This window comes from Falco rusticolus, chromosome 2 (assembly GCF_015220075.1).
Source record: "Falco rusticolus isolate bFalRus1 chromosome 2, bFalRus1.pri, whole genome shotgun sequence".
NCBI lineage: Eukaryota > Metazoa > Chordata > Aves > Falconiformes > Falconidae > Falco > Falco rusticolus.
In genome coordinates this window covers 66692596-66718507 of record NC_051188.1, presented here as the reverse complement: position 1 = coordinate 66718507, position 25912 = coordinate 66692596, and the positions used below count along the sequence as shown (strand labels likewise).

General features: G+C 41.4%; 1 protein-coding gene across 1 annotated transcript in view; it reads left to right on the top strand.

The window, feature by feature from the left end:
- LOC119143583 (pinopsin-like) overlaps positions 1-25912 on the top strand; it is a 92504-nt gene that overhangs the window by 58601 nt on the left and 7991 nt on the right. The window contains exon 4 of the mRNA XM_037377970.1: positions 6393-6626. Coding sequence (XP_037233867.1) covers positions 6393-6626 — 234 coding nt within the window. The remainder of the gene's footprint in view (positions 1-6392; positions 6627-25912) is intronic.

Sequence of the window (25912 nt, the reverse complement as noted above, 5' to 3'; positions counted from 1 at the left end):
GGTGTTCACAGCTGAAGATGACTGGGAGCTCTTAAAATGTGAAGCAAATGCCTTATGAGAGAAAGCACATAGCTACATTAAGGAAGGAGGAGAGACTAGGGTAAATGCTAAAAAAAAGGAAACAGGAATTCACTGAAAACAATCAGATTAGATCTTCATCACTGAAGCTTTGCCTTCTTAGTAGCTAGCTTTAGTCCAACTCCCTTACCTTACATATATATATATATATTAAAACCCAGCTTGCCCATTGGTGTAGTTGTACAACGTAACAGTTCTACATGTTAATGCCTTACAGAGGTAACCTGGAAATGTGCCTCTGGCACTGTGGGCCTCACAGTTGCTGCAAGATTCAGCAACACAGCTGCTGTGTACAAGTATCCTTCAGGTCTTTCCTCACACCTGTGCCTTCTGAGCTGGTGAAGTGCCACCGGTACTCCCTTGGTCCCACAACTCATGGCTAGCTAAATCCAGAGGGAGCTGAGCAGCAGCTACAGTAGGTCAAACTTTTGGGTCTGGAGCACAGGAGGGGTCGTCTTGGGCAGGGCACTGCCCAGGGCTCTTCTCCCATACGGAGCCATGTGGTGGCTAAGAAAAACATTAAAAGCAATAAATGCTTCACCAGATGCAGGGAGCTGCTGCCCTCTTCTGTATGGACTGGAAAGCTCCAGTGTTCAGCCTGACAAAAGCCCGTGGGCTGGCTCATCTATTGTTGCCACCTGGCTGCTCCCTCCAGTAAGGGGCTGACTAGACTGGTTGACTTGGCCAGTGGTGAGGTCTGGACCAACCCCTGCATGCCTAAATTGGGTAACCTGTTACCCTAAAGTCATTTCATATGGCCCATAGCTATATTCTTTCCCATACCATTGTACAACAACGTTCATGTGTTTGGAAGGTGCTGGCTTAGCTTTCTGGAAGGAGAAGGACAGACCCATTCTCTTTTCCCTTTAAGGAAATGACAGACCCGTTCTCTTTAGGGGGAAGGTGAGTTTCCTCTAGGCCAGGGGTCCTCAAACTATGGCCCGCGGGCCAGATACAGCCCCCCAGGGTCCTCAATCCGGCCCCCGGTATTTACAGACACCCCCCCTGCCAGGGGTTGGGCAGGAAACCAAGCAGCCGCAGATGACTGCCTGCCATTGCATCCGCACGCCGGCCCCCTGTTCAAAAAGTTTGAGGACCCCTGCTCTAGGCTGTGGCTTTTCCCCAGGTCCTTGTGAAGACAGGCCCACATGTTTGCCTGCTCCCAGTCTAAGTCTGTTCTCTGAGGTTCCTGGCAGAGTACCTGGCTTGGCAGATACCTGGGGTCCTTTTCTTGAACCTCCAACCTAACAAGCTTCTCAGTTACAGCAAAAACTGTCTGCATCCCTTTACTAACCCCCTTCATTTTCTATTGTAAGGTCCCATTTTCATTGATTTATGACCCCGCCAGTCTTTGACCAGTGCTGTTGAAATTTTCCATGCTCTTCCCAGAGCTCCCCGGTTTCTTCTTTTCCAGTGCATGAAATAGCACTGCAGCCCATCACTTGGTAAGTGAGGTGTCTGCTACATTGGGGGATGCAGCTTTTGAGGTCAACCAAACAACATGTCACTCAGGTTCTTTTTGAGGAAACTTCTGCCACTGCCATCCTCCTTACTGAATACCACTGTGCCTTCTCCCATGCTCCATGGTCCGTCACATACAATGTCCCTGCTCAGCACACTGCCATAGTCATCTAGCTAGTGGTGTCTTGCATGTCAGATTGAGTGGAAAAAAAGAGTATTGGATATGCACATGGGATGCATGTTGGCTGCAATCCAGATGAGGGCTAATTGGGCCAGTTTTACACTGAGTCCTGAGATTAGACAAGCTTGCCTGTTCTTGCCTCCAGCTGAGTTCTGAAAAAACAAAACACTTCTGCTGCTTTCCAGGATGAAAGTAGGGGAGACGCATAATTTTCTCATTAATGAATGAAACCTCAACAACACACCCCTTCCTTATTTTCTTTAAATATAGTGCTTTCCCCACATTTAGACTACCAAATTTGGCAGGTTGTGATCTTAGTTCCAGAGAAAACAGCTGAGTTTACAGCAAAGACATGTATTTTGCAGCCATCCTAAATAAATACCTTTTGATCCCAATGGGCCAGTATTTCTCATGCCATTTTAAAGATGTGGTTTAGATCTCCTGTGTGTTTTAAATGCATATTGTATATATCCTATATGTTTACATTTAGACTGGATTTACAAACTTGGCTATTCTAGAAAATTATTTGAATCTATTTTTTCTCATCACCATCTGACGCTTCTCTATCAGCTGGCTGTCCAGACACTAGGCATTTCTGAGAGGCGCTTCCATTTGACTGCTGAAAATACAGTGTAGCAGTTGCATTGAAATGTCCAGTAGTTTTAAAATAAGAAATATCATAATTTTAATGTTTTTCATAATGCTTTTTCACCTGCAAAACTGTAATCTTTCTGTAGGTTACATCAACTATGTTTTGCTGGAGGCCTTCCAGCACCTATAAACAGAGAATTATTAAAGATAACACCTTAAAGGCAGGCAGCAAAGCTGTGAAGGCAATGAAACCAAGAGTGTGTAGATAAATGTAGTACGTAGTTTCAAAAACAAAACTCTGGGGGCACTTCCTACAGAGTAGCCTAACACTTCTTGAAATCGTCTGGCATTTCTTGCATTGTTAACATATCCCAGAATGTACCAGTGTGATACCACAGCCACGCTGAGATTCTGCTGCTTGCCTTCACCACTATCAAAACATCCATGTTTGTGCTGCCGTGTCTTGGAGAGACAGAAGGAGCACAGCAAACAAGATCACGCAGTTCAGCCACTCCCCAAGATATGGCACAAGGCTAGTCACACAACAGCCCAGCAGCATGCTCAGAGGTATCAGGCAATACAACTGTTCTCCCACCCCTTCAATTGTGCAAGCACAGCTCCAGCACCTCATGTGTCCTACAATTTACTGAGATTAGAACACCAAGAAAAAGTGAGATTACTGACACAGAGGGAGCAGATTAGTTACTTAAGCATAAAATATAGTTAACAGCTATAGCAAATTTGAACATCAAATAAAGTCAGAGAGAAGCATCAAGTACATTAGGGGTTCATTGCAAGAGATGCCTAGAAGTCATTTGTCCTTTGGACTTTTACTGTCCTTGTCCTCTCTGGAAAGCTGGGACTTCCAGGTCACCTGGGATTTAGGAAGGACATACTTAGGATCTTTCCTCAATTCTGCTCCTTTGTATTTCTTACTGCAATTCTGTGCTTTTAATCTCCTTTCTGCAACAGTGGGAACAGAAATTACTTCTGGGGAAAAAAAAATCCTCAAACCCAACAACTTTCAAAAAACCCTAAAGTTCTAATTTGCTTGTCCCCAGGATCTGGACTGTAAATAAATCATATTATAGAGTTATAATATGAGGCATATAAAAATCAAAACAACTGGCTGTGTTGGTGTAAACATGGAAGTGAAAGACTCTGAGCACAAGAGCTAACTAAGTTTGCTTTCCAATAGGTTTGTCTCATGACAAATGAGTTTTTAAACTCAATTATAGAAGACTGCAGCGGAAGGTCATCCTTAATAGATACTGGGGACACATTAAGGATGTCCTGTTTCAGGAACAGCTGTGATCAGAGCTTTCTCCTTTTTAATTATCAGAAGATGATGAGAGGAAAAAAATACACACAAAACAGAACTTAAATTAGAGTGGATACTGGTGTCTAGTTTGAGTTCATTTCACATTGCATTAATAATGATACTTGTCCTCAAGTGACATGTGAAATACTCGGTGTCAGAGACCTCTCTCCACCTAATAAGTTTCAAAACCTCAGTCAAATTTACAAGGCAGATATTGGGACCAACGGACAGAGCTGACTGATGCCTCTGCCTTTATTGAAGATCTTTAGCTGTGGGTGCCATGGCTAGATGGGGCTTTGCGTTCCTTAGTTAATATTAAACATGTTACATAGCTGAAGCTAACATGGTATCCTGTATCCTTCAGTCAGAGAAAATTCCCATTAGTCATGAAAAATTTAGTTCAAATAAGCAATACAGGATTGGACCATTATCTATTATTAATCCTTTTTTTCAAGCTAAAGTAATTATGAGATAAACAAGTTCTGTTCTCGCCAAAAAAAAAAAAAAAAAGTCCCTAGTGTTTTCAAAAAGGATGGGTTTTATTTTCCAATTGCCTTTTTGCAGAAAATCATGAGACTAGGCAGGAAGAATACTTGTTATTTTTTGGCAGATTAAGTTTATGTGTGTTTTATTTACTCTCAACAGGAACATTTCTACTGAACTTCAGGTAGATCTAGAAGGCTAGAATCATAATTAACTAAAAAAACCCCCAGTGTCACCATCTTATTTTCCCTTCCAGATGTAAGTAACTGTATTTACACCGGTACTAATATGTTTTTAACTCACAGTCCAATACATAAACACGTATGTTATGCAAAAGCACCCACACCAGAAAGAAGCAGGTAAAGCTCTATTTTCCACTGCAGTAACATGTGCAAGTTGTCCTGCAGGCAACAGGAGATGTCATTTGACTGGGGTGATTAGTGGCTTCCACCTTTAACTGTGTTCTATTCATTTACAGTTACACATATCAGTGTTCTCCTGCATCAGCTTAAACCCATTAGTTTCATACTTTTTTTTCTTAGGTAAAGTTCGGATGGATTGCATTCCAGGGAGTTGCCTTTTTGCTCATTTATATTTGTAGCTTTACAGGGCTTAGTTTCCTCGGATGCAGTTTACTCTCAAGTATCGCATTCAGGAGGCAAAAAGACCTTGAAGTGGATGTAAATTACATTTGACTGAGTACAACACTCAATTAATATAGTTTAAATATTTGAATACTTCCTGAAATCCTGCTGGCACATGTGGGTTTGCTAAGCAGATGCTGGGGAGAACCTGAGGAATTAACCATAACCTCGGGAAACCAGTGTGCTGGGGCTCCATCTAGTCAGTGGAGAGAGAGTGGCTCCAAAGTTAGCCTCCTTGCAGAGTCTGCTTATCCTTGCTGGCCGCAAAGATACTTAGAGAGAAGAGACCAGCTTTGCTATTCTGGAGTTAATCTTTCTGAATGTTTCCTAAGAACTTTTTCATAATCCCTATAAAATCAGTCTAAGTGCCCAAATCCGATCTGTACCCCACCCAAGCTTGTGCTGACTTCTATGGGCTTTGGATCAAACTTAATGGCCATCTCACAGAACTACTGCATGGGAAGCTTGCTTTTAAATGATTGTGCATAGCACTGAATGTGCATTCTGTGTAGGAAATGAAGCTTGTTCCCCACAGTCATCACCAATACACTCAGCAGTACAAACACACGGGGAAAGTGTTCTGTAGCTGCAGAAAAATGCTTTCACACCAAAGTTTAAAAATAAAAATTGGCTGCTATTTTAATATTTGACCTCCATCTTAGAGCTCTAGACTCCAAAAGGGCATGATGCTTCAGACCAGAACAGGTCAAAGGTGAATACATTTTGAAGCACAGACTATAAATACTTCCATAGTGGAGTTGGGTTTGTCCACAGACTGTAAATATTGGTAAATTCATGATAGCAGGATGGGCTGTTGTACCATCACTTTGAAACTGATCATTTAAATCTGTGCTTCCTGTTTACCCAGTTCTACTCCATTTCCCCAAAACCCCCAAGGCAATAGCTGAACTATGTCAGTATTAGGCACACTTTTAAAGAGCACAAAATCCTGGTTTTGGTGATTATCAGGAGTGAGGTCTTTTTATCAGAATTATAAAATACCTGGAAGAAATAGTGTAGAAAGGGTGAATCCTACAACTTAAAACTTCATAAAGTGTTGTTTGCAAGGCTTCTCTAGCGTCCCGCTCCAAATGCAACCATTGCCAACACTACACCAGGCCAGCTGAGGCTTTATCTAGCCAAGCCATGTAAACATCCAAGGACACAGGTACTAAGCACAGTCCTAGATTTGCTCTGCTCTTTCCACACCCCTAACAGAAAATGCTTCCGTTGGTTCACTTGTGCTTTGTAATGCTTCTCAATCTCAAGCAAGCCCACTGTACTAGAATAACCTGAGTGAAAATGTACAATTATACAAAATGCCATACCTGAAGAGCAAGCGGAGGTGACCTACCAGCCATTAAGGACTTTGTCACCTTTCTGCTTTTCCTCCAGCCTCCACTGGGGCTCTGGTTTATGCTGGCATACAGCCTGATGCCTGCAGGCCTTCCCCTAGTGCCTGATGAGGACAATGAAGCTTTCCCACTGCATTCACTCACTTTTGGGTTTGTGTTTATTATGCTTCTGGAACTACAATGTTGATTATCATTGCTGACCCAAGACCAATAGCTGATAAAGCAATCAATCCAACAGCTCAGTTTCTTAAATTCTATCTTTTATCACATTTCCTTAGGTTGGAAAAATCCACAAGAACGCTGCCCGCAAAAGAGAATTCCACGTACTGTTCATGGTGATCACTACAGTGATCTGTTATCTCGTGTGTTGGATTCCCTATGGAGTTATAGCTTTACTTGCAACATTTGGTAAGCCAGGTGTGGTGACGCCAGTTGCAAGCGTCATACCTTCCATCCTGGCAAAAAGCAGCACTGTTTGCAATCCCATTATCTACATACTTATGAATAAGCAGGTAAGACTTCTATTATTTTTGTGTTTTCATCAGGGTCTGTCCGGCATACTTGACCGCTGTGACTACCAGTCCTAAGGTGTGTCTTTACGGGAAGGACATTCAAGGCTTGTCCAAATGATATTACTGGAGGCTTGGGGTGGAAGTGTTTGCAATCAACAATCTATTGCTAGATAGGAATAACAGATAAACATTTGCTTACTGAAATTGCTTGTGTTCTTGTGAGGGCACAGCGGGTGTTAATTTGTATGCTGCAGAGTTAGTTGCCAAAGGCAGGCATCTATTTACAGGAATACTGAAAACATTGTGTGTATGTGTCGGGGAGGGGAACAGAGATGAGAAGAGGAAGAGATTTCATTACCTTGAAAACAATATAAAGGAGGAGACCATTTGCATGACAGATCACCTTGAAAACAAATGGTCATTGCAATTACAGTTCTTGTGGACTTCTACATCCTTCCTGTTAAATTCCCAGTTCACCTATATGCCAAAATAGTTAATTAATTTTGTCTCATGAGGACCAAGGCCAATTCTAACACTTTGAAAATGCTTACATCCAGTTCAGGTCCCTCATTCCTGTAAATGGCATTTTCAGTACATGAAAGTGAACTTCCTAATGTTTCTGTGTTGACAGTTCTAAAGTTTGATAATGGCAGATCTGGAAGTTTTAAAAGTGTTTTGCAGTGAGGAATCTGGAAAATATGCATGTTCTGTAAGAACACCTTATCTTTTTATTACATTGTGTTTTAGAGGTTGTTCTCAATTTCCTTTCTTCATTATCTCCATTACACTATTATAAACAAATAAACCTCCTTTATCCTTTCTTGTTCAGTGTATGCTGGAGCTTGCCCATAGTATTTATCAACAGCAGTATTATATTACTATGGAGCTGAGACAAGGGAAAAGCTGAATCTAACAGCCAAGTACATTCCAATTTTGCCACAGCCTGAGATCATTCTTGGTCTGGTTCATGTAACCTAAAGTTCTTAAACAAGGAATGAATCTACTCCTGGAGTTCAATGGAGAGATCTCAGGCAAGCTGTGAAACCTCTCTGAAATTAGAAGGAAAAAGTACTATTGCCTTCCCCAAGACCAATACTTCATTTCCAAAGTTTAGTTTGAGCTGATGTTGAAAAAGATAGAGCGCTCCATTTGAAAAGTGCTAATGCTGAAGCAAAACAGTAACTTTTTCTCCGTCCTCTTACCTTTTATTGTATTTCATATGGAAACTTCTCAACAGCAGCATCTGTCTTGCTTCTTTATTCTCCTTGCATTTTGACTGAGGTCCTTGACTTCCGTGAGATCATCTGACTGTGCTGTGGTCAACTGGAGCAGGCTATAACAGGGATCACAAGGACATTTTGGTATTGTCTACACATGGAACACATCCCAAATAGCAAGAGCATGGATGCCAGGGTAAAGAGATGCATCCTAAAACACATGAACTCAGCACAGAGCCTTGGGTGTCTTTATATGTCTCAAGAACAGTCACATGCACAATTACCTGTGCTGACAACCGTGCAGCCACAGATAATACACAATTAAGGCTGGTTTTATATTCTCAAAATGCTCCTTGCAGATATTGAGAACTGTGTTTTCTGCAGCATCAAAATCATACGAGACAGTCATGCTGCTGTGGGTGTGCTGAGACAATAAGCAAAGGCTCACTTGTTAAGAAAAAGTTCATTAGCAAGAATAAAACCAGGGTGCTTGCACATCACAGGAATGTAGCACGCTGTCTAAAATCACTCTTTCCTTGCAGTAGCTGCCTCTTTCAGCTACAAAGGAAATACTTCTGAGTGCTTGTTTCTCAATATGGGGTTTACTGTTGATCCAGTTTATCATCTCTTAGAAGGACGGATCAGTGTGGAATGATCTGTCTGCAAGGGGGAGACCTGTTAGGACAGTCTTGAGGCAAAGCAGCCTGTTTTCTTAGTGGCAGGAACTGAAAAGGCTGTGCAACAATTCAGGAGCACCATGGCAGAGTTTCTTAAATGTCTGTCCTTAGTCTCCAGTCACATGCAAGAATGATGTATTAAATTTCTCTCTTTGAACACTGAGAATGTTCCATTTGTTTCCCACTGCCTACTGTTCCACAGCTGCCACCATTTAAGAAAAAAATGCAAGGGGGCAAAGTCAAATCAGTCTTGGATGGTGGATCATTAGTTGTCAGCTGGAAATCACTGTATGGGTTGGGTTTTTCCATAGTTAGCTGGCTTACTGTTGCAGAAATCAAAACAAAAGTCCCTCCTGAAAAGGAGCTCGGTCAGATGTGGAGTAAATATGTTTCACTGTAATAAACCCAAAATACCAGCTAATGCCTAGCGTTAATCTACAGCTCTCATTGGCTGTGCCACTGTGTATTAGCAGTAAAAAGAATTGCTTTTACCTGACACTGAGGAATGAGCTTCACTCAAAAGGGTGAAACCATCTCTCCGTCTGTTCTCCTTCCTTTCAGAACAGGAAAAACAATGACATCCTCATCCGATGCATCACTGGTATTCTCAGCACCTCAGCTACTCTCTAGTTGTTCTCATTCTTTTTTTAAAATTTAACATCTTAGAAAAAGCTGTCTTCTTCCCGACACTCAGCTTTTCTGGTCGTCATGCTTAGCTGAGAATTTCATAGTAGGCTGGTGCCTCCCAACACAGAAATTATGTGGGCTGCATTTTTCACAGCGCTCTGTTCAGATGTGAGACACCCCAGTAGGCTATTTACTCTTGCATCTTATAAATACACTGGGAACATATGGCTTAATTTTTAGTTCTCCAAGCGTAAGATAAATTTTTTGCTTTGGGACATGCACTGACGATTGCAAAAAGGCATTGGTTGACTGCAGCTGTGGTGATAGCTTCCAGCTATCATAAATCAATGTGGAATACTGGGGAACCACCAGCCTCTGAATCAGCCTTAAAACTCATCCTGCGGAGCACACCCTTACGTTAACTCTCAAGCAGGTCCTGAGTCACTTTCATAGTCCAGGAACCCCAGATAAAAAGTTTTGTCCCTCCCATTGCCTTTTACACTGACCTGAGGTGGTAGAATACTGAGGAAAATGGTGAATTTGACCTGCTGGAAGACAGCTCTACAGACAAGGACCAGGGAGTTCTGGTGGACCCCAAGCTGCCCACGAGCCAGCAGTGTGTCCCCATGGCCAAGGCAAATGGCACCCTGGGGTGCATGAGGAGCAGCATGGCCAGCAGGTCGAGGGAGGTGATCCTCCCCCTCTGCTCTGCCCTGGTGAGGCGACACCTGGAGTGCTGTGCCCGGTGCTGGGCTCCCCAGTTCCAGAGGGACAGGGAACTACTGGGGAGGGTCCAGTGGAGGGGTGATGAGGGAATGGAGCATCTCCCTTGTGAGAAAAGGCTGAGAGACCTGGGGCTGCTTAGCGTGGAGAAGACCAAGTGGGGATCTGACCAGTGCGGACAAATATCATAAGGGCGAGTGTCAAGAGGATGGGGACAGGCTCTTTTCAGTGGTGCCCGGTGACAGGACAAGGGGCAATGGGCACAAACTGCAACAGAGGGAGTTCCACCTGAACGTGAGGAAGAACTCCTTTACCTTGAGGGTGACGGAGCCCTGGGACAGGCTGCCCAGAGGGGCTGTGCAGTCTCCTTCTCTGGGGACATTCAAACCCGCCTGGACACGACTCTGTGCAACCTGCTGTGGGTGACCCTGCCGTAGCAGGGGCTTGGACTGGGTGATCTGCAGAGGTGCCTTCCAAACCTGACCTTCCCGTGAATTTCTTTCCAGGTCTGGGGACTCCCTTAGGTGGGTTGGCATGGGACACCCCGCTCTCCTTCTTCTGCTGTCCTCCAGGAGGAGAGAGATGCACTTTTTTAAGCTGGACTGTTGCTGGGCTGCTAATATCATGCCAGGCAGACATTAAGCTTTGTTGACAAAGCTGTAAAGCACTAAACTGCCCAAGACCGAGTGATGTTTGGGGGGAGCTGGAGGAGACAGTAGAGAAGAAGACTCCATTTTCCCTGTTCTCTTGCTATGGATAGCTTTTTTGCCCCTTGGCTACAGGGCCGTACGTGCCTGGGGCAGCCCTTGTCAAAGGATGGGTCCCCAAAAATGCAGCACACAGGCCCAAGTAGCATGCGGGCAGGGCTGGCACTGTGCCCCAGTTGCCAGAGCAAGCTGGGCAGGGTCAGCATGCTTAGGCTTTCAGTGCATCAGTCCTTTATATTTATACAGTTAATGTGGTTATGCAGATTTTCTGTTTCATCTTCTCTTACTTCTCTTAGTGCCTTTTATTCCTATCACAGCTCCCTGTCAAATTTGCATTGTCGCTCTTCAAACTTCCATCTGTGTAGCCACCTCAAACAAATTTCTAATGACAGCTTCAACTACCTTCCTTTTACCATGTCAGTTCTGACAGAAACTTGCTTTTGTGCCACATGCAAGCAAGTAATAAGCATTCACCCAAGAGATATAGAGCTTTCTTGTAGCCATGGGCTTGCTGTTGAGGAGACGATCACTGGAGGCATCTTGCTTTCATGGATTCCACAGGAACCATGACATAGAAGAGCTTTCTGCCTAGTGTAACTACGTGAGGACGTACTGCACTGATTACCAGGGATCATTAGCTGGATAACATAATGGTGTAGCAGCTTTTGAGGTTAAACTTATCGTATGTATCAGAAGTTGACTTTTTATTGATACAGAGAAGTCAAGATATGAATAATGAGTGCTTGAGAGGGTATGGATGAGACAACAGGGAGATTGAGAGAATCTGCACTCACTATTTCACGTAATTTCCAGTCAGCACTCAGAGAAAATAGGAATTTGCTGCAGTGCTACTGACAGCCAAATTTGAGCCAAGTTACACCTGTATCACTCAGAGATCTACAGAACCAATTGCTTGGCAACCACTGATCAGATTACCTAAGTCACAACCTTTTTTGATGTGAAATAGCCTTGCTCCACTGCAGCTCGTGAAGGGCTTCTGGCTAACTACTTCCACACTTCAGTCACTTCAGGTAGCACACCTAAGGCTCCCTGGGCTACCGAAACTCAGGCTAGCACATCTTACACTGTTTTGCGTATTACAATTGGGAAGAAAGTCCACTCAAACACTGAATCAGCAATGTGCAATTTCTGGTGTCAGAAATGCCTCTGAGCAAAAGGAGGGAGATGCCTGTGGGCCAGATACGGCCCCCCAGGGTCCTCAATCCGGCCCCCGGTATTTACAGACACCCCCTGCCCTCCCCCCGCCGGGGGTTGGGGGGAGGGAACCAAGCAGCCGCAGATGACTGCCTGCCACTTCATCCGCGCGCCGGCCCCCTGGTTAAAAAGTTTGAGGACCCCTGCTGTAAGGGAAGGGATGTATTATATGTGAGCAAAAGGCCCTGATTAGCAGTTTGATTTCTACTCTCTGTCTTCTTGTATTAAAATCATTGGACTTTTAAAAATAAAAGCTGATGCTGTCATTTTCCCCAAGGATTTGGGGAAGTGATGCTGAAAAGGGTATACGCACTTACTTGAAAATAATTAATATTGTGATCTTTCTAGATCTATCATGTATTGTAGGGGGGAGGCTGGGTGAGGGACAAATTAAATAGAAAGAATGGAAAAACTAAGCCAACTGCAAAGACTTTTTTTCTTTTTCTGGTGGACAATGAGTTTGGAATAATAAAAATGTACTTAAAGGGTGTTCCTCAATGAGACCTGAACCTCGTGTGTAGAACTGTTATGCCTTTGTAAAGTTGAGAGGCAAAGACAAGAAAGGTCTCAAGGACACCTTTGCTGCTGTCATAAGGTATAACTGCATTTCACACAGTGAGCTCAAAATTACTTTAGGAATTTCTCTCGAAGCTCATGACAAAAAGATCAGTTCAGGTAAATAATCTGGGCATTTAACTAGGGTCCCAAGCATCCCAAGCCAGCCTTCATGTTGCCCCAGGCTACATCCTTGGTACAACCTGTATGAATATGTTGACACGGTCTTTTCCAACCTAAATGATTCTATGAGCTCAGCTTTGTCCTGCCTGTCACGTGGATGCTCTCTGGGGATGAAACTGGCTTCAATATCACAGAAGGGTTTAGGACTTGCTTCTTTAGACCCAGGGCAAAAGTAGGAAGCAGGCAGCCAGGCCACCTCTCATGCAAGCAAAATATTAAATGAAGTTGGAAACTAATACACATGAATGAACACAAACACAGGATAAGCTCATGTGTTTTAGACTATGTAATGACTTAAAACTTATGGCTAGGGAATGCAGTAATGGAAATGAGATCCAGTTAAAAGATTTTCCTTTCTGGAAGACACAGAAGGTAACAGGCAGCAATATCTCTTTACTTTATATATGATTTTAAACAGCATCTAGTAAGTTGATGTCTCATCCTATATTGCTCTTTTCATAACAGTGGAGAAACATGGGGCTTTGTGGAAGTGGGAAGAGACATCCATATTAGATGTCTCTGGTCTTCAAAATAGCATTGCCAAGCCACACTGAATGGATGTTACGGGATCTTCTGTTGCAGTGATCTCAGCTGCAATGCCAGGTCAGGAATCAGACTGAATTTTACCCCATGCCTTGGTCTCACTAAGGTCAAGCATTAATTTAGCCTCAAAATTCCCCATTTTAATTCTGATGCTTCTGCTTTCCTATAATATGCGCACATTTTACAGGTAGGACTCCAGCTATGTATTTGGTGCAATTTAGCATTTCAAAGCTGAATGCAGGCACAGGTCAGCTGAGGAAAAAAGAATCTCTAATGCAATGCAAAAGATTATGTAAAGAAAGAATTTAGTTGCTTTATGAGGACAATCAAATTCAACAGATGAGAAAGATTTGAAAAACTAAGTGTAACCCTGGAGGTAATAGAATCTCTCATTTTCCTCTCCTGTTCAATTACTGAATAATCTCTACTGATGTGGCAGTGGCATAATACTAAAATTTTATCCAAAGCAAGATGTTTTTTGTATATTTTGTGTCAGCTGACATTACTTCTCAGAGTTTTACTGTGTCCACCAGGTATATCTTTGCAGTCGTGTATCCAGCTAACAATTCAAGAAACAATCATTTCAGATTAGGTGGATGGAGAGAAAAACAAAATGAGATTTCCTAGTCAGGGACTTATTTTTTGGCCTTTATGTAACCTCCTCTAAACAAATATTGTTGTGGATTAAATCAATTAACATTCTTGTAAAGCAGTTAATTATCATCATCCTAGTTTTACAGCAGGAGAAATTTGAGGATCAAAGGTTAGATTACTGCTCAAAACCTCATGAACTTGCATGGCAAGTCTAATTCAAATCTGTAGAACTTTATGATTTAATCATGATGTTCTTTTTCCTTCAGGGCAAAAAAGCCGTGGTACTCAAGGAAATAATGGTTGCCAGGGTATGGAAAATACAACATAAAACTATACTGGGCCTGTAATTCATTAGAATAAATCCCTTTTCATTATAAACTGCATCATTTAATGCAATTCAGAAATTTGACAGTGTCCAAATGAAAACAAATTTGAAGTTCCTTGTCTTGTGAAGTAGATGTTGCAGAGCTTTGTTACTGTGTTTAGCTTAGTAACTGCTTTCAAACTAAATTTATTTGTAGCCAGTTTGTAAACCTTTATTCCTGATTTACTCAAAGAGCCCTCCTTCTTTAGTAGTTGTTTTCTCTTCATACTTGGACACCGCAAACAGTTAACCTTCTGTCTCCATATTGTTAGGCTGAACTAGTTTTAATTCTTTTCATTTCCCCCAGTGACCTAGGCTATTCATCTTTGCTGATCTCTTCTGCCCAGTATTCAGTGACGGGCCATGTGGGAACAGTTCAAAGCTGCATGAGGGGAGGACCAGACTAGATACTGGGGTTCATTTATTTACTGAGAAGCGATCAAACACTGGAACAGGCTTCCTAGAGAGGCGGTTGATGCCCCAAGCCTGTCAGTGGTTAAGAGGCATTTGGACAACACCCTTGACAACATGCTTTAACTTTTGGTCAGCCCTGAAGCAGCAGACAGTTGGACTAGATGATCACTGTAGGTCCCTTCCAACTGGAACTATTCAATTCTATCCTATCCTACTGATGTCAAATCTAAACACAATTACAAGAATGTTTAGTACTACTCTTTGCTACACATAATCTCATGCTCCAAAGTAGTCAGTGCTCTTGATACTGGGCAAACGCCTGTGACCAAGAATATGCCCAGTTGCCATCACTGTTGTGTAGTCACGGCAAAAGCAGTACTGCAAAGGTCCTATCTTTCATTAGTTGTATCCCATTGCTTTGTAGGCCATGGATCACTCTTGTGGCATGGGCATGTGGTGGCAAAAGCAACACTCCAGGGAATGACACATTGGCTTCATAGTGCTTTCCTCTTCTATATTTCCCCTGTAATAACTCTTAGCTTTCTGAAATTATGAAAAATTAAAATAAAACCCCAATTATTGCAATTTTATAACCCTTTTGGTAATCATGCTTGGCACCATGTAGTTCATCTGTGAAACAACTTTTTAGGAGTTCACTGGATGTTAGTAGAGGACCAACACTTCAATGCATTAGGAGTTATTTCCTGTTTCCTTGTTTTCTTCTTGCAGTGCTTAACTCTCTTTATTATTATTATCTTCAGAATCTGAACTGAAAACACGAACATCAGCTCTGCAGTGACTTCTTCAATCCTTTTATCTAAATTAGGACCAGATTTTCAGAATGGGTGTACGGAAATATGCAGGGGTGCATTATATAGGGTACAGCTACTGTATACGGAGCACTTTATGGATGACCCTGCTTCAGATGTAATATTTTATCCCTTTAGGGGAAATACTTACTCAAGACCTTGCAACTCATCCAGGGCTTTATTAGACTTCTGTGTGTGCTGGTTTTAGGCCAATAGGAATACACTACAAATAGAATTCAAAGGTTAACCAAAAACATATATAACTTTTCTTCCTTTTCACTTTCACTGTCTTCTCTCTCAGTGATGACCAGCATCAAAATCAAGGAATTTCTGTGTGAGTTATAAAACAAAAACCAGGCAGTTTTTAATTTGCTGGGCAATTTCCCATTAATGCATTTTCTCAGTGCAAAATGTGGTTTCTGTAAAATTAGAAACTGATAATTTTATTTTAAGCATGGAAAAAAATAAGGATGAAACGTCCCATTTCAGGCCAGATGCCCATGCCTAATCCTCTACACAATGACTGCTGTAAAATATGTCTTCAATGAAAAACACTGTCCTTCACCCAGGCAAATCAAGGTCTCTTACCAGACTGCATCCCCCATGCACCAGTGCAGGAACAGTGGTGGCTCACTTAGGGGATGACATGCAGTGAAACGTAGCCCAGCCCAGAGACCTAGCTTATAGGGCAACAGGCAAAATGAGGCTGAACCGTAATTCCCTGAAGGCATCTACCTGTAATTGGATATTTTGAAAGTCTAAGGTTTTGTCTGGCTTTTTTTTGATAATTTATTTTGATTTTGTCTGAGATAAGAAAGAAATTGTAGAAGAATTAAAAATTCTGTCACAACAGAAATTCTGATTCCCCAACCCTTTTTGTTCTGTTGTTGTATTACTTACACATAAAACCAAACTGCTACCAAAACACAGTCACAACTCAAACGACTCCTTGGTAATTTCTAATTCTGTCTTGTGTAAAATCAATACCTAATTATCTGCAAACCAAGATAAAGATTAAAAAAAAAAATACCACAACAGAAAGACTTGTTCCCATCCCTTATAGCCACTTACTACACTCCAGTTCTTATTGCCTGAAAAACAGTGTGAGCTCTATAATAAGAGCCCTCATCCAGCAGCAGGATGCATATCTGGTAATTAAAAGGTTCTTCTAGCATACCCATATCAGAGTACCTCCAGTATGTCAATTATAGCAACTGATGGAAAGGTCATATTAGACAATAGAAGCTGTAGCAATGGGGCAGGTGGTATGGGAATCTGGGGGAAGGGAGAGCTCATAAGAACCTCTGTTGTAGCCAGAGGCAGAATGAAAGATAATGCTAGGGAAGACTCAGTAGATAACAATGCTCAAGAGCTGCTGAGGCTTTTGTGTGTGTGAGTGTTAGCAGAAAGCAAGACAGTGACCCACGCTTAAGCAAAAAGATCCTGAGTAATTCACAAGGGAAAACAGAGAACAGTATCATGCTACAAAAAATAATCTCATGATAATAAGGCTTTGGATTTCCTTGCGTGGTGTTCTTGGTCTCGGCCTAAGTGAAACTCTGTAAGGAACAACTGGAAGAACTGTTCCCTAAACACGCGTTACACACAGAGCCAAGAATATGCAGCTCATAACCCACAGAAAAAGAAGAACGCAGTAAGATCACATTTCTACAAGTATATATTAATGTACTTTAGACATAGCAGAATTGTGGGCTTATCCAGAGTCCACAGGTGAAGAACTGAAAATACAAGAAGAAACTGGGGAAATGAAAATGCAAGAATAAACACATTTTCAAGTGTCAAAATACTTCTCATTGTTATGCTTTGAGCTTTCAGTAAAATGGCAGTTATTTCAAAATGACCTGCAATCACTCATCCCATATTGCAGTAGTAATAGACCCTTCATTTTTCCTCATGAGCAAGATGTTACTGTAGGGACTGGTATATTTGCTGCTGCCTCAGTTAGAATCCATCAATCACACTGCAAAGCCCTAAACAATTCTGACTTAATGAAATGGGAATACGAAATAGAAGCAGGATCCATTTTGTTGCTATTCAGTGAAGTTTTTTCCTGGTTTTGTTCCTCACATTGCTTTAGGAAACTCTTCTTAAGTTTCTTTTAGGTAGGAGGAATTAACTTCACATACGCTACTTCTTTTGTATACTGAATGGGTTTTAGCAGCTCTGCTTAAGGCCAGGGAAAAGCATGTGTGAGATAAACAGGACAACTGGTCTTTTTTTCCTGCAGTGATAAACCCCATTGAAAGCAACAGTGATGTGCATTGAAGACATAGTAGCATTGTTAATATTGTGCTTTCATGTGCAGAACCAGTCCTTTTGAAGTTCAGCAGCCATGCTGGTTACATTAAAGTATGGGTAAAGAAAAGTTCCTCTCTGTTTCCTTTAAGAAAATAACTACCCCCGGCTTATGATCCCTGCAGCTTTGATCTCTCACTTTGTTCACTTCATGTGAAAAAGCATATTTCATAAGGAGTTATCTAAAAAGAATACTTTTACACGATCAAGGGTTATCTGAATACTATGCTACATTCCTGAAAATAAGGTAATATTTCTGACATTGGTATATGCTCTTCTGTTTCTGCCTTCTCTGCCCTTCTACCATAGAACAACTTCGTTAGTATTATTTTGGTAACAGCTTATTGATTTTTTTTTTCTTCTCATCTCTACTATTCTTGGGATGCTCCAGCTGCGCATTAAAATGCCTAATGGCCTGATAGCTACATTCAGCCCCGTGCATTTGTAAAATCTAAATTAGTTCCATCAGATAGCTTATAATTTAATTTATATAGAAGAAAACAAGCACTGAAAGTAACTGAAAAACAACTCGACACCTCCAGAGAGGAATACTGCTGGGGAAGGAAAATAATGCTTTGTCCAGTAGGAAGCTCCAGCAAATCCTCCTGTCCTCTTTTCTGAAAAAGCAGGCTCAGAAACCAGTCAAGAGCAGAACTTTCCCCACCTTTCCCTCCCGGTGATCTGCCCATACACCTGTCCTCAGGATATAGCACCTTATAGAGCCTCCTGGCTTACGTGCCTCATGGGCAGTAAGGCTGGACCTAGGGGTAGACTTCAGGCACTTTTAGCTTGCACAAGAAACCCATCTCATGTTTCTTGCCTTAACTTGCCAAATGATTATTCCTGCTGTCCCTGTTTTAATCCAAGGTGTAGATACTTTGGATCAGAAATGTCACTTAGTCTACAAAAGAGACAAGTCATGAACTCTAGCTTCTTGAGGCATGTTCATATTACACCTTACTGAACTCCTGTAAGCATGACTAAACTATGCTTAAAAGAAAAAAAATTTTTTTTTCTAGCTTTATAGAAAACAATCCAGAAACCCCCAAACTTCTTCCATTACCCACCCACCCCAGCCCCAAGACCTCACCAGCAGAGGAGACATACCTGTTGCACGTAGTAGCAACAGTGCAGGATGAAGCCAGTACACCATTAACCAGCACTCCAGGACAGAGAGTGGAAAAACCCCACTGTTCAGAAGGTGGCCAGCAAGATGTTTTAATCAGGGAGGTCACTTGCAGTCAGATGACTGTCCGGGAGCAAGGCAATTAACAGCAGCTGAAGCAGCCTGAAGTCAGTACTGGTAGCAATTTTCTCCTCTGGCTGCTTCCATAAAATCAAGGCAGCTGTGGTGGCTGTTGCTTGTCCTCCTGAATCCCTCAGGGTTTCTGGAGTCCTCTCACAAGCATATAAAGAGTTGTTGCTACAGTAATTACCCCTTTTCTGTCAGCATCCTGTAAGCAAGAGGGTATTTGATTTGTATTTGTCTGTGCACAGAAACAGATCACCAGAGGAAATGGGTTTTCTTATTTCAGTTATCATACAGATGACTGTGAGCACATGGGGAACACTGTTCAGTGTAGCAATGTAACCCTGTTAGTCTTTCCTCAGTCTAATTTGTGGGATTCATGAGTTTACAAAGAAGCTGAGCACCAGCAGAAGTCAATTACTGTTCTTAACTCTACCTTAGTTCTTCTTCATTTTAAGGTCACACAGCAGCACACTAAACCTGACAGAAGCAAGATAAGCACCAACAGATGAGTTGGGTTCCTCTCCAAATGTGCAGAAAGAAAGACAAAACAAAGAGCCAAAACCAATTAAGCAACTATTAGGAAAGAGCAGCAGTTCTGTCTTTCCATCTGGTATGGTACCTCTCTCTAGACGTTTCTTTCTCCCTCCTTGCTGTGTTTTGTCATTCCTTTCTCTCCCTTCCTTGCCTGGACCCATTTCTTACTTTTGTAATTTTGAAGAATCCAGCAATCACACCATCAGTCTCCTCCTGTGATTTGTCACAACCTGCTTGCACTGCTGGTTTTTTGTTGGCTACTGTGCCTCCAGTGAAAAACCCACACCATATAACTGCATTACGGTTAGTTCTCTATCATTTTAATATATTCAGTTAGCATTTCCATCAAACTTAATAAGCTTTTACTTGAACATTAGCGTATTTTTAGGAAAAAGAAGTAAGAGGGCATGCACTTCTAACTTGCCTTGGGTATCGAGGCATGAAGCTAAGGGGTCAGGGTGTACTTCCACAAAAGTGCAGTAATTTATTTGAAGGGCTCTATCTGGAGAAACTTAACAAGGAAGTAGAATCTGAATATTAAAAATAAGGAAAGATACATGTATGGAGTGGACATCGGTAGGTTTTGGGGTGCAGCAGATAAATTCATGCTATTTTAATGAAACAATCAAATTATCCACTTGTTACCCTGGAAAGATCAAGATGCCAGGAGAGCTAGAACAGAAGTCCAACCAAACCACAAGCATTAGTGAACTCTTTATACTGACTGATGAAGTAGTCCCACAGTAAGTTACTACTAAAACACTGCTGCAGGTGCAGTTTCCTGCAGAAGAAGGTGGTGGGTGTGATGATAGCAGAAGACTGGCTCCCTTGCTTGTCTAGCTGTTTTTACTATATAGTTAGAATAGTTTGTGTTGGAAGAGACCTTTAAAGATCACCTAGTCCAACCCCCCTGCAATCAGCAGGCTCATCTTTAACTAGCTCAGGTTGCTCAGAGCCCGGTCCAGCCTGGCCTCGAACGTTTTCAGAGACGGAGCATCTACCACCTCTCTGTTCCAGTGTTTCGCCGCCCTCATTGTAAAAAAAAATAATCTTCTTTGTATCTGGTCTAAATCTACCCTCTTTTAGTTTAAAACCATTATCCCTTGTCCTGTTGCAACAGAGTCTATTAAAAAGTCTGTCCCCATCTTTCTTATAAGCCCCCTTTAAGTACTGAAAGGCTGCAATAAGATCTCCCTGAAGCCATCTCTTCTGCAGCCTGAACAACCCTAACTCTCTCAGGCTCTCTCCACAGGAGAGGTGTTCCATCCCTCTGATCATCTTTGTGGCCCTCCTCTGGACCTGCTCCAACAGGTCCATGTCTCTCCTGTGCTGAGGGCCCCAGAGCTGGATGCAGCACTGCAGGTGGGGTCTCACCAGAGCAGAGGGGGAGAATCACTTCAACAGGTTCATGCTGCAGTCAGGACAGAAAGTTGGAGCACTCATCCTGACACGTCTTTCAGCCAGATCACAATAGGCAAGCTAATAATGCAGATAAAATGGGCCAAAATGCCTGTATGAAGTTGAACCTGTCAGGGAACTATGCCCTTCAGCTGCTCAAATGAAACACAGATGACTTCTATGAATAAATAGATAAAAGATACTTCCTTCAAAGGCATGTTTTTCAGAAAAGGGCAGTCAAATTTTGGGAATAAACCTGAAAATGAGTTGCCTTCAAGGTTCCCAGAGATATGATCAGAAAGGTAATGTCACGCCTCCTACAGCTGTAATTGCTAAAGAATAGGGAGTACAGCAAGATGTTCTCTGTACCTCATCCAATATAGTTCATGGGTTTCAACCTCCTCCTGTAATACTGGTTTGTTTGCAGTAAGAAAAGAATGTCCTCTCTCACACTGTAGACAATGAAGTCGACTGAGCACTTTATTAGATGGAATAGTGATAGTGTTTTGTTGTTGTTTTTTAAATGGGAAAAAAATACAGTAAAAGCAAAGTTGATCAATTTGAAAAGCATCCATTAGTTGCTTCGTTCATGCATCCCAGCATTCAGTTTATCCCCTAGCGGAGCTCATTGTTCTGCATTTTCTGAGAGGTGTTACTTGCATATCATGACATATAGTAATTAGCCCCTCAACACTGCCTGCCAGGAGCTGGTGTAATACATGGGATGAGCTGCATGATTACTGGCTGCCGGGAGTTTATGTGACAGCAGTCCAACTTCCATTGTTCCACTAATGTGTAACTAGCTTTATTGTCAGCATGGACTCACGGTGACTCCCTGGGATGAAAACAATGACTATCACCTCCACTGGCCCAACTCCGGCCACTGCACAGTTCAGACTACCAAAAGCAGCAGAATGCCTCACATTTAATGGATGTAAGCAGACTTGTAGTGGTAAAATTTTATGGTATTTCATCACAAACTGAATGGCAAGTTATGTTTTCCCTTTAGGAAGTTGTTTTTCATTTTAATTAATAACTGATAAAAAGGTCTGTTCTTATTCTTTAAAACATGACACTGGATTCCTTGAATGGGTGGCACAGCCATTTAGCTGAAGTTTACCAGAATTTTGAGTACAGTATCAAGTCATCAGAACGTGACCTCCTTAGAGGGCTTGACTAGCCCAAGAAATTTACTGCCAAACATAGAGCAGTATGGTGTATTCTCTCAGGGGAATCCTAGAGCAGCTGCTTGGGTAGACATACTCATTTTGAAGTAAAACTGGCTTTACAATATTTGCCTCTTTTCTGTAGTTTACTGTGAAAGCTACTTGTCAGTCTGTCTGTTTCCATTTGAAATTTCATTGCAATTGTGGGCAGAACAGACGGGCACCTTCCCGTTTTGTTCTACCTGCAGTTCATTGTCATTCACTCAAGGCTATATGAAAAGACCAGCACTCCTAAACAAATGAAAACAAATGTTTTATTTACAGGAAAAAATCTGTACACTGTGCATACATAAAAATATACAAAATCATAATAGAAAATATAAAAAGTGTTAAAATGTATACAAACACTGCTTAAAAATGTGACTCCTGTAAAATCTTCAGCTTTGTTATTAGAGTACACATTCATTTAAAAAAATCATCATACAAAATAATTCTCAAAGCTATTAAAAAAGTACACAGTCTATATTTGAATAGTTCAATGACTACACATTATAAGAGTGATGAGATGATATGAATAAACGTAAGGCTTTTACACACAACTCTTTATTTCAAGAACAACACTCTGAACCTGATCACTAAGCCAAAGAGAAGAAATTTGCAGTGTCAAAATTCATTCAATGATGCAGGTACGCCCAGGCATGGGCTACTTTAAATTTCAAACAGTTAAATCAGGTATCCTCCTTGTGTGTGAGAGGGTACTCCCGAGAAACATTCAGATGCTTTCTAATGACAGTCTTCTGAATTACCTACTTCAAAAACCAATTTCATTTACTCAATAAGCATCAACTTTAGAGAGCATGAAGGGAAGAATAGTAGCCATTTATTTTTGCAGTCAATGCATTTAATATTCCTTTTCATGGTATGTCTGTGTCACTGTCCAAATGGCATTTATAATCCTTAAAAATTGCTGAAGATAAAGGAACTAAAAAAATAACCCCCCCACTATGGATTGGATTGGTCTACAAGAGTTTTGAACTGTTTAATTCAATCTGTCTTTAAAATGACTGTGTTCAGTCTATGCAACCACTGAGGGTAGACATTTGTCTTCATTTAAGAATAAAACTGTATCAGTTTTCCTGACTTTGGCAAGAGATCTACAGCAACAAATTCAGAATTTGCATGTTTTTACCAAAGATGAGTGTCCTAACCAAAGACATGCAATGATTTATCTAAATTTGTACAGAGAGAGTGTGGATCAGACTGTATAAATCACCCCTCTCTCTCTCCAAAGGTACGTATTTCTTGTACCATGGTAATTTCATTGGCTTTACCAGAGTTTTAACAACATAAAACTTCACAGCAAGGTGAAAAAAAGAAGATGTAGTAGTTTATTCCAAGGAATGACCGACCGAGCTGTGAATTTACACTCGGGTAACCTTTAGAACTATAAAGTAATGGAAAAAATAGTATTTTTTCCTAGCAAAACCATTTTGGCTCAAAATGAGGCAAAATCTTTCATATATTTTTTTCTTGAATAAACAGAAGAATACCTTAATTTAACCATCCAAAGGCTGAATGCATAAAATGATAAGCACCGCAAGTCAGAAAAGCTACAGAAGTCACAGTGGAAAAAAAGAGCATAATGACATTCAGCATAAACTCAGCATGTTCGTTAAGCTGCTGCTGTGTTTCCAGTTTCTTTCAGCTAAGGTCAACTGCTGTCCACAGCAACAGGGCACAGAAATGAGCCTCAACAGCTTTTGAAGGCAACTCACTCCTACTTGCCAGTAAAACTCCATAAATTTTAAACCTGCATTATTGCAACAAGTGTAAAGGGAGCTCAGGGGTCCAACAGCAAAGGCATTTGCTTGGCTGATGATGCACCTCAAGAGCCGGGTTTATGCAAACCTCTCTTGTCCACAGCGCCGTTCCATTCTGTTCATGTGTGACAGCCACACGGGAGAGCTATGAAGCCATGCCTGTTATCTTTTTCCCAAAAACCCCCAAAATCTGGGGGGGGAAATGCATTTCCTTTCACATTGTCTGTATTTAATATACGTATCTGAAACTACCATTCTCATGCATTATTATTATTATTATTAAAAGATACACGGTCCAGTGTTACTACACGCTCACTGTTTTAAGTTCACTGAATGTGATTCTTTGTAAAGACCTCCCTACCCTCACGAGGGATGGGGAAATGCCCATCAATGCAAAAATACTTGGTGGGCTCTTACAAAAGCCAGCAATGCTAAAGTCTCAGAGTGTAAACAAGTGGCGAGGGGAGCACCTCTGTAGGTCCTTTACATTCCCCATTTATTTCTGCTCCTTCCCCTCTTGCAGCAAGTGGAGGTGAGCCCCTCAGCAGATCAGGCACGCTTGCACTTGTGCCAAAAACCAAGGGAGGCCAAGACAAGGTAGGGGAGTAAAATCAGTTTAAGCAGCCAGAAGGTGTTTGAGCAGGCAGACCAGTGAAACATCACAGTGGAAACCAGTGTTGGGAGAACATGCCAGAGATGCTTATTTTTTAAAGATGGGCATCACAAATTGGTCTTCCTCCTCTGTGAGCAAGCACACTTTTGCAGCACAGCTCTGCGGCATCTTCTGAGGTGATGGCGCTACAGCACCCACATCTGCACTTGTAGAAGGAGCACTGATTGCTGTATAAATCAGGATACAGCAATGAAAAAGTTTCTGCTGGGAGGGCTTGAATGCACACGGTCCAGTAAAATAAAAATGCACAGTTCATTTTATAACATCTCAGACCTGGTTCTGCATTGTTATTTAAATGATGTATTAAGTAGGTACGCTGAGCACTTGTTAAATGAAACTTTATAATTTGCCTTGTTCTGTACAACAGCTATGCTGATTATTCTGACAAATTACTGAGGGAATAATACAACATAGCCCTGCTGTGGGTAGTTGAATAATGCAGTTAGTATTTTTCTTCTTTGTGGAAAACAAAGTAAAAGGTTAGTGGCTTCAGACCAAAGTGGTATCACTTTTTTTTCTTTTCAGAACTGAGGATTTCCTGCTTATGGAAAAGTAGTATACTCACTAGTCCTAGAAAGCTAATAAACTCCCTTCCTTTACAAACATGTGGTAGCTAACACAGCATACAGGAGGGACATGTTTGATCACACTGTTCAGACTTAGTATGTTTTGCAAACAGGGTACCAAACATATGGAAAAATAGAGATTAGTTCCATGTAGGTTATCTATTCTCCACATGATTGAAGAACAGTGTTACTGACTTCAAGAGTAAAAGTTGCTGCCATACATAATGTTAAAAAAGAAATTAGTATGTAATAATATATCCAGAATCTAAGGCTAATATGGGTAAAACCTATTCATCTTGACATGTACAAAAATGATTTATGGACATAACCATTCACACAACACAGAAGTACAGTTTTTAGATCATCTGGACATATTTTCTGTCAACAAGAGGAATCTTAAGAGGATCATAAAGCTCAAATTAAGAGACTATATGGAAAAAGAAGGCTAAGTCCTATATAAGACACATACATATATTCCACTTTTGAGGAAGTAAAATCAGATGCAAAGAGCAGAGTGAAAGAAAAAGGATTTTTTGATTATACTTACATTAATATTGAAAAGGAAATAGTGATTAATGTTTTTTGCACTCTTTTGCCTTTCTGTTACTTAAGACAAAACACAAAAAGTACTTTCCACCACAACCACTCAGCTATTCTTTTCAGTGCATCTTTGAGCTGTCTGCTTTTTACTGAATGGCCATGAGTAGGCTATAGCTGTGCTTTTGTGTACATACATTCCTGCTGAACTTACCCTAAACCAAACAGTACAGTTACAAAAAAACCCCCAAACTCACAAAATAACATTAACCTCCTTCTACTCAGAAAATCTGAAGCTGAAGTCTTGCCATGGAACGTAATGTTTTAACTAGATTAGCAACCAGGTGGATTTTTAGAAGTGCCTTAGAGAATATTCTCATTGTGTGTTATGAAGGC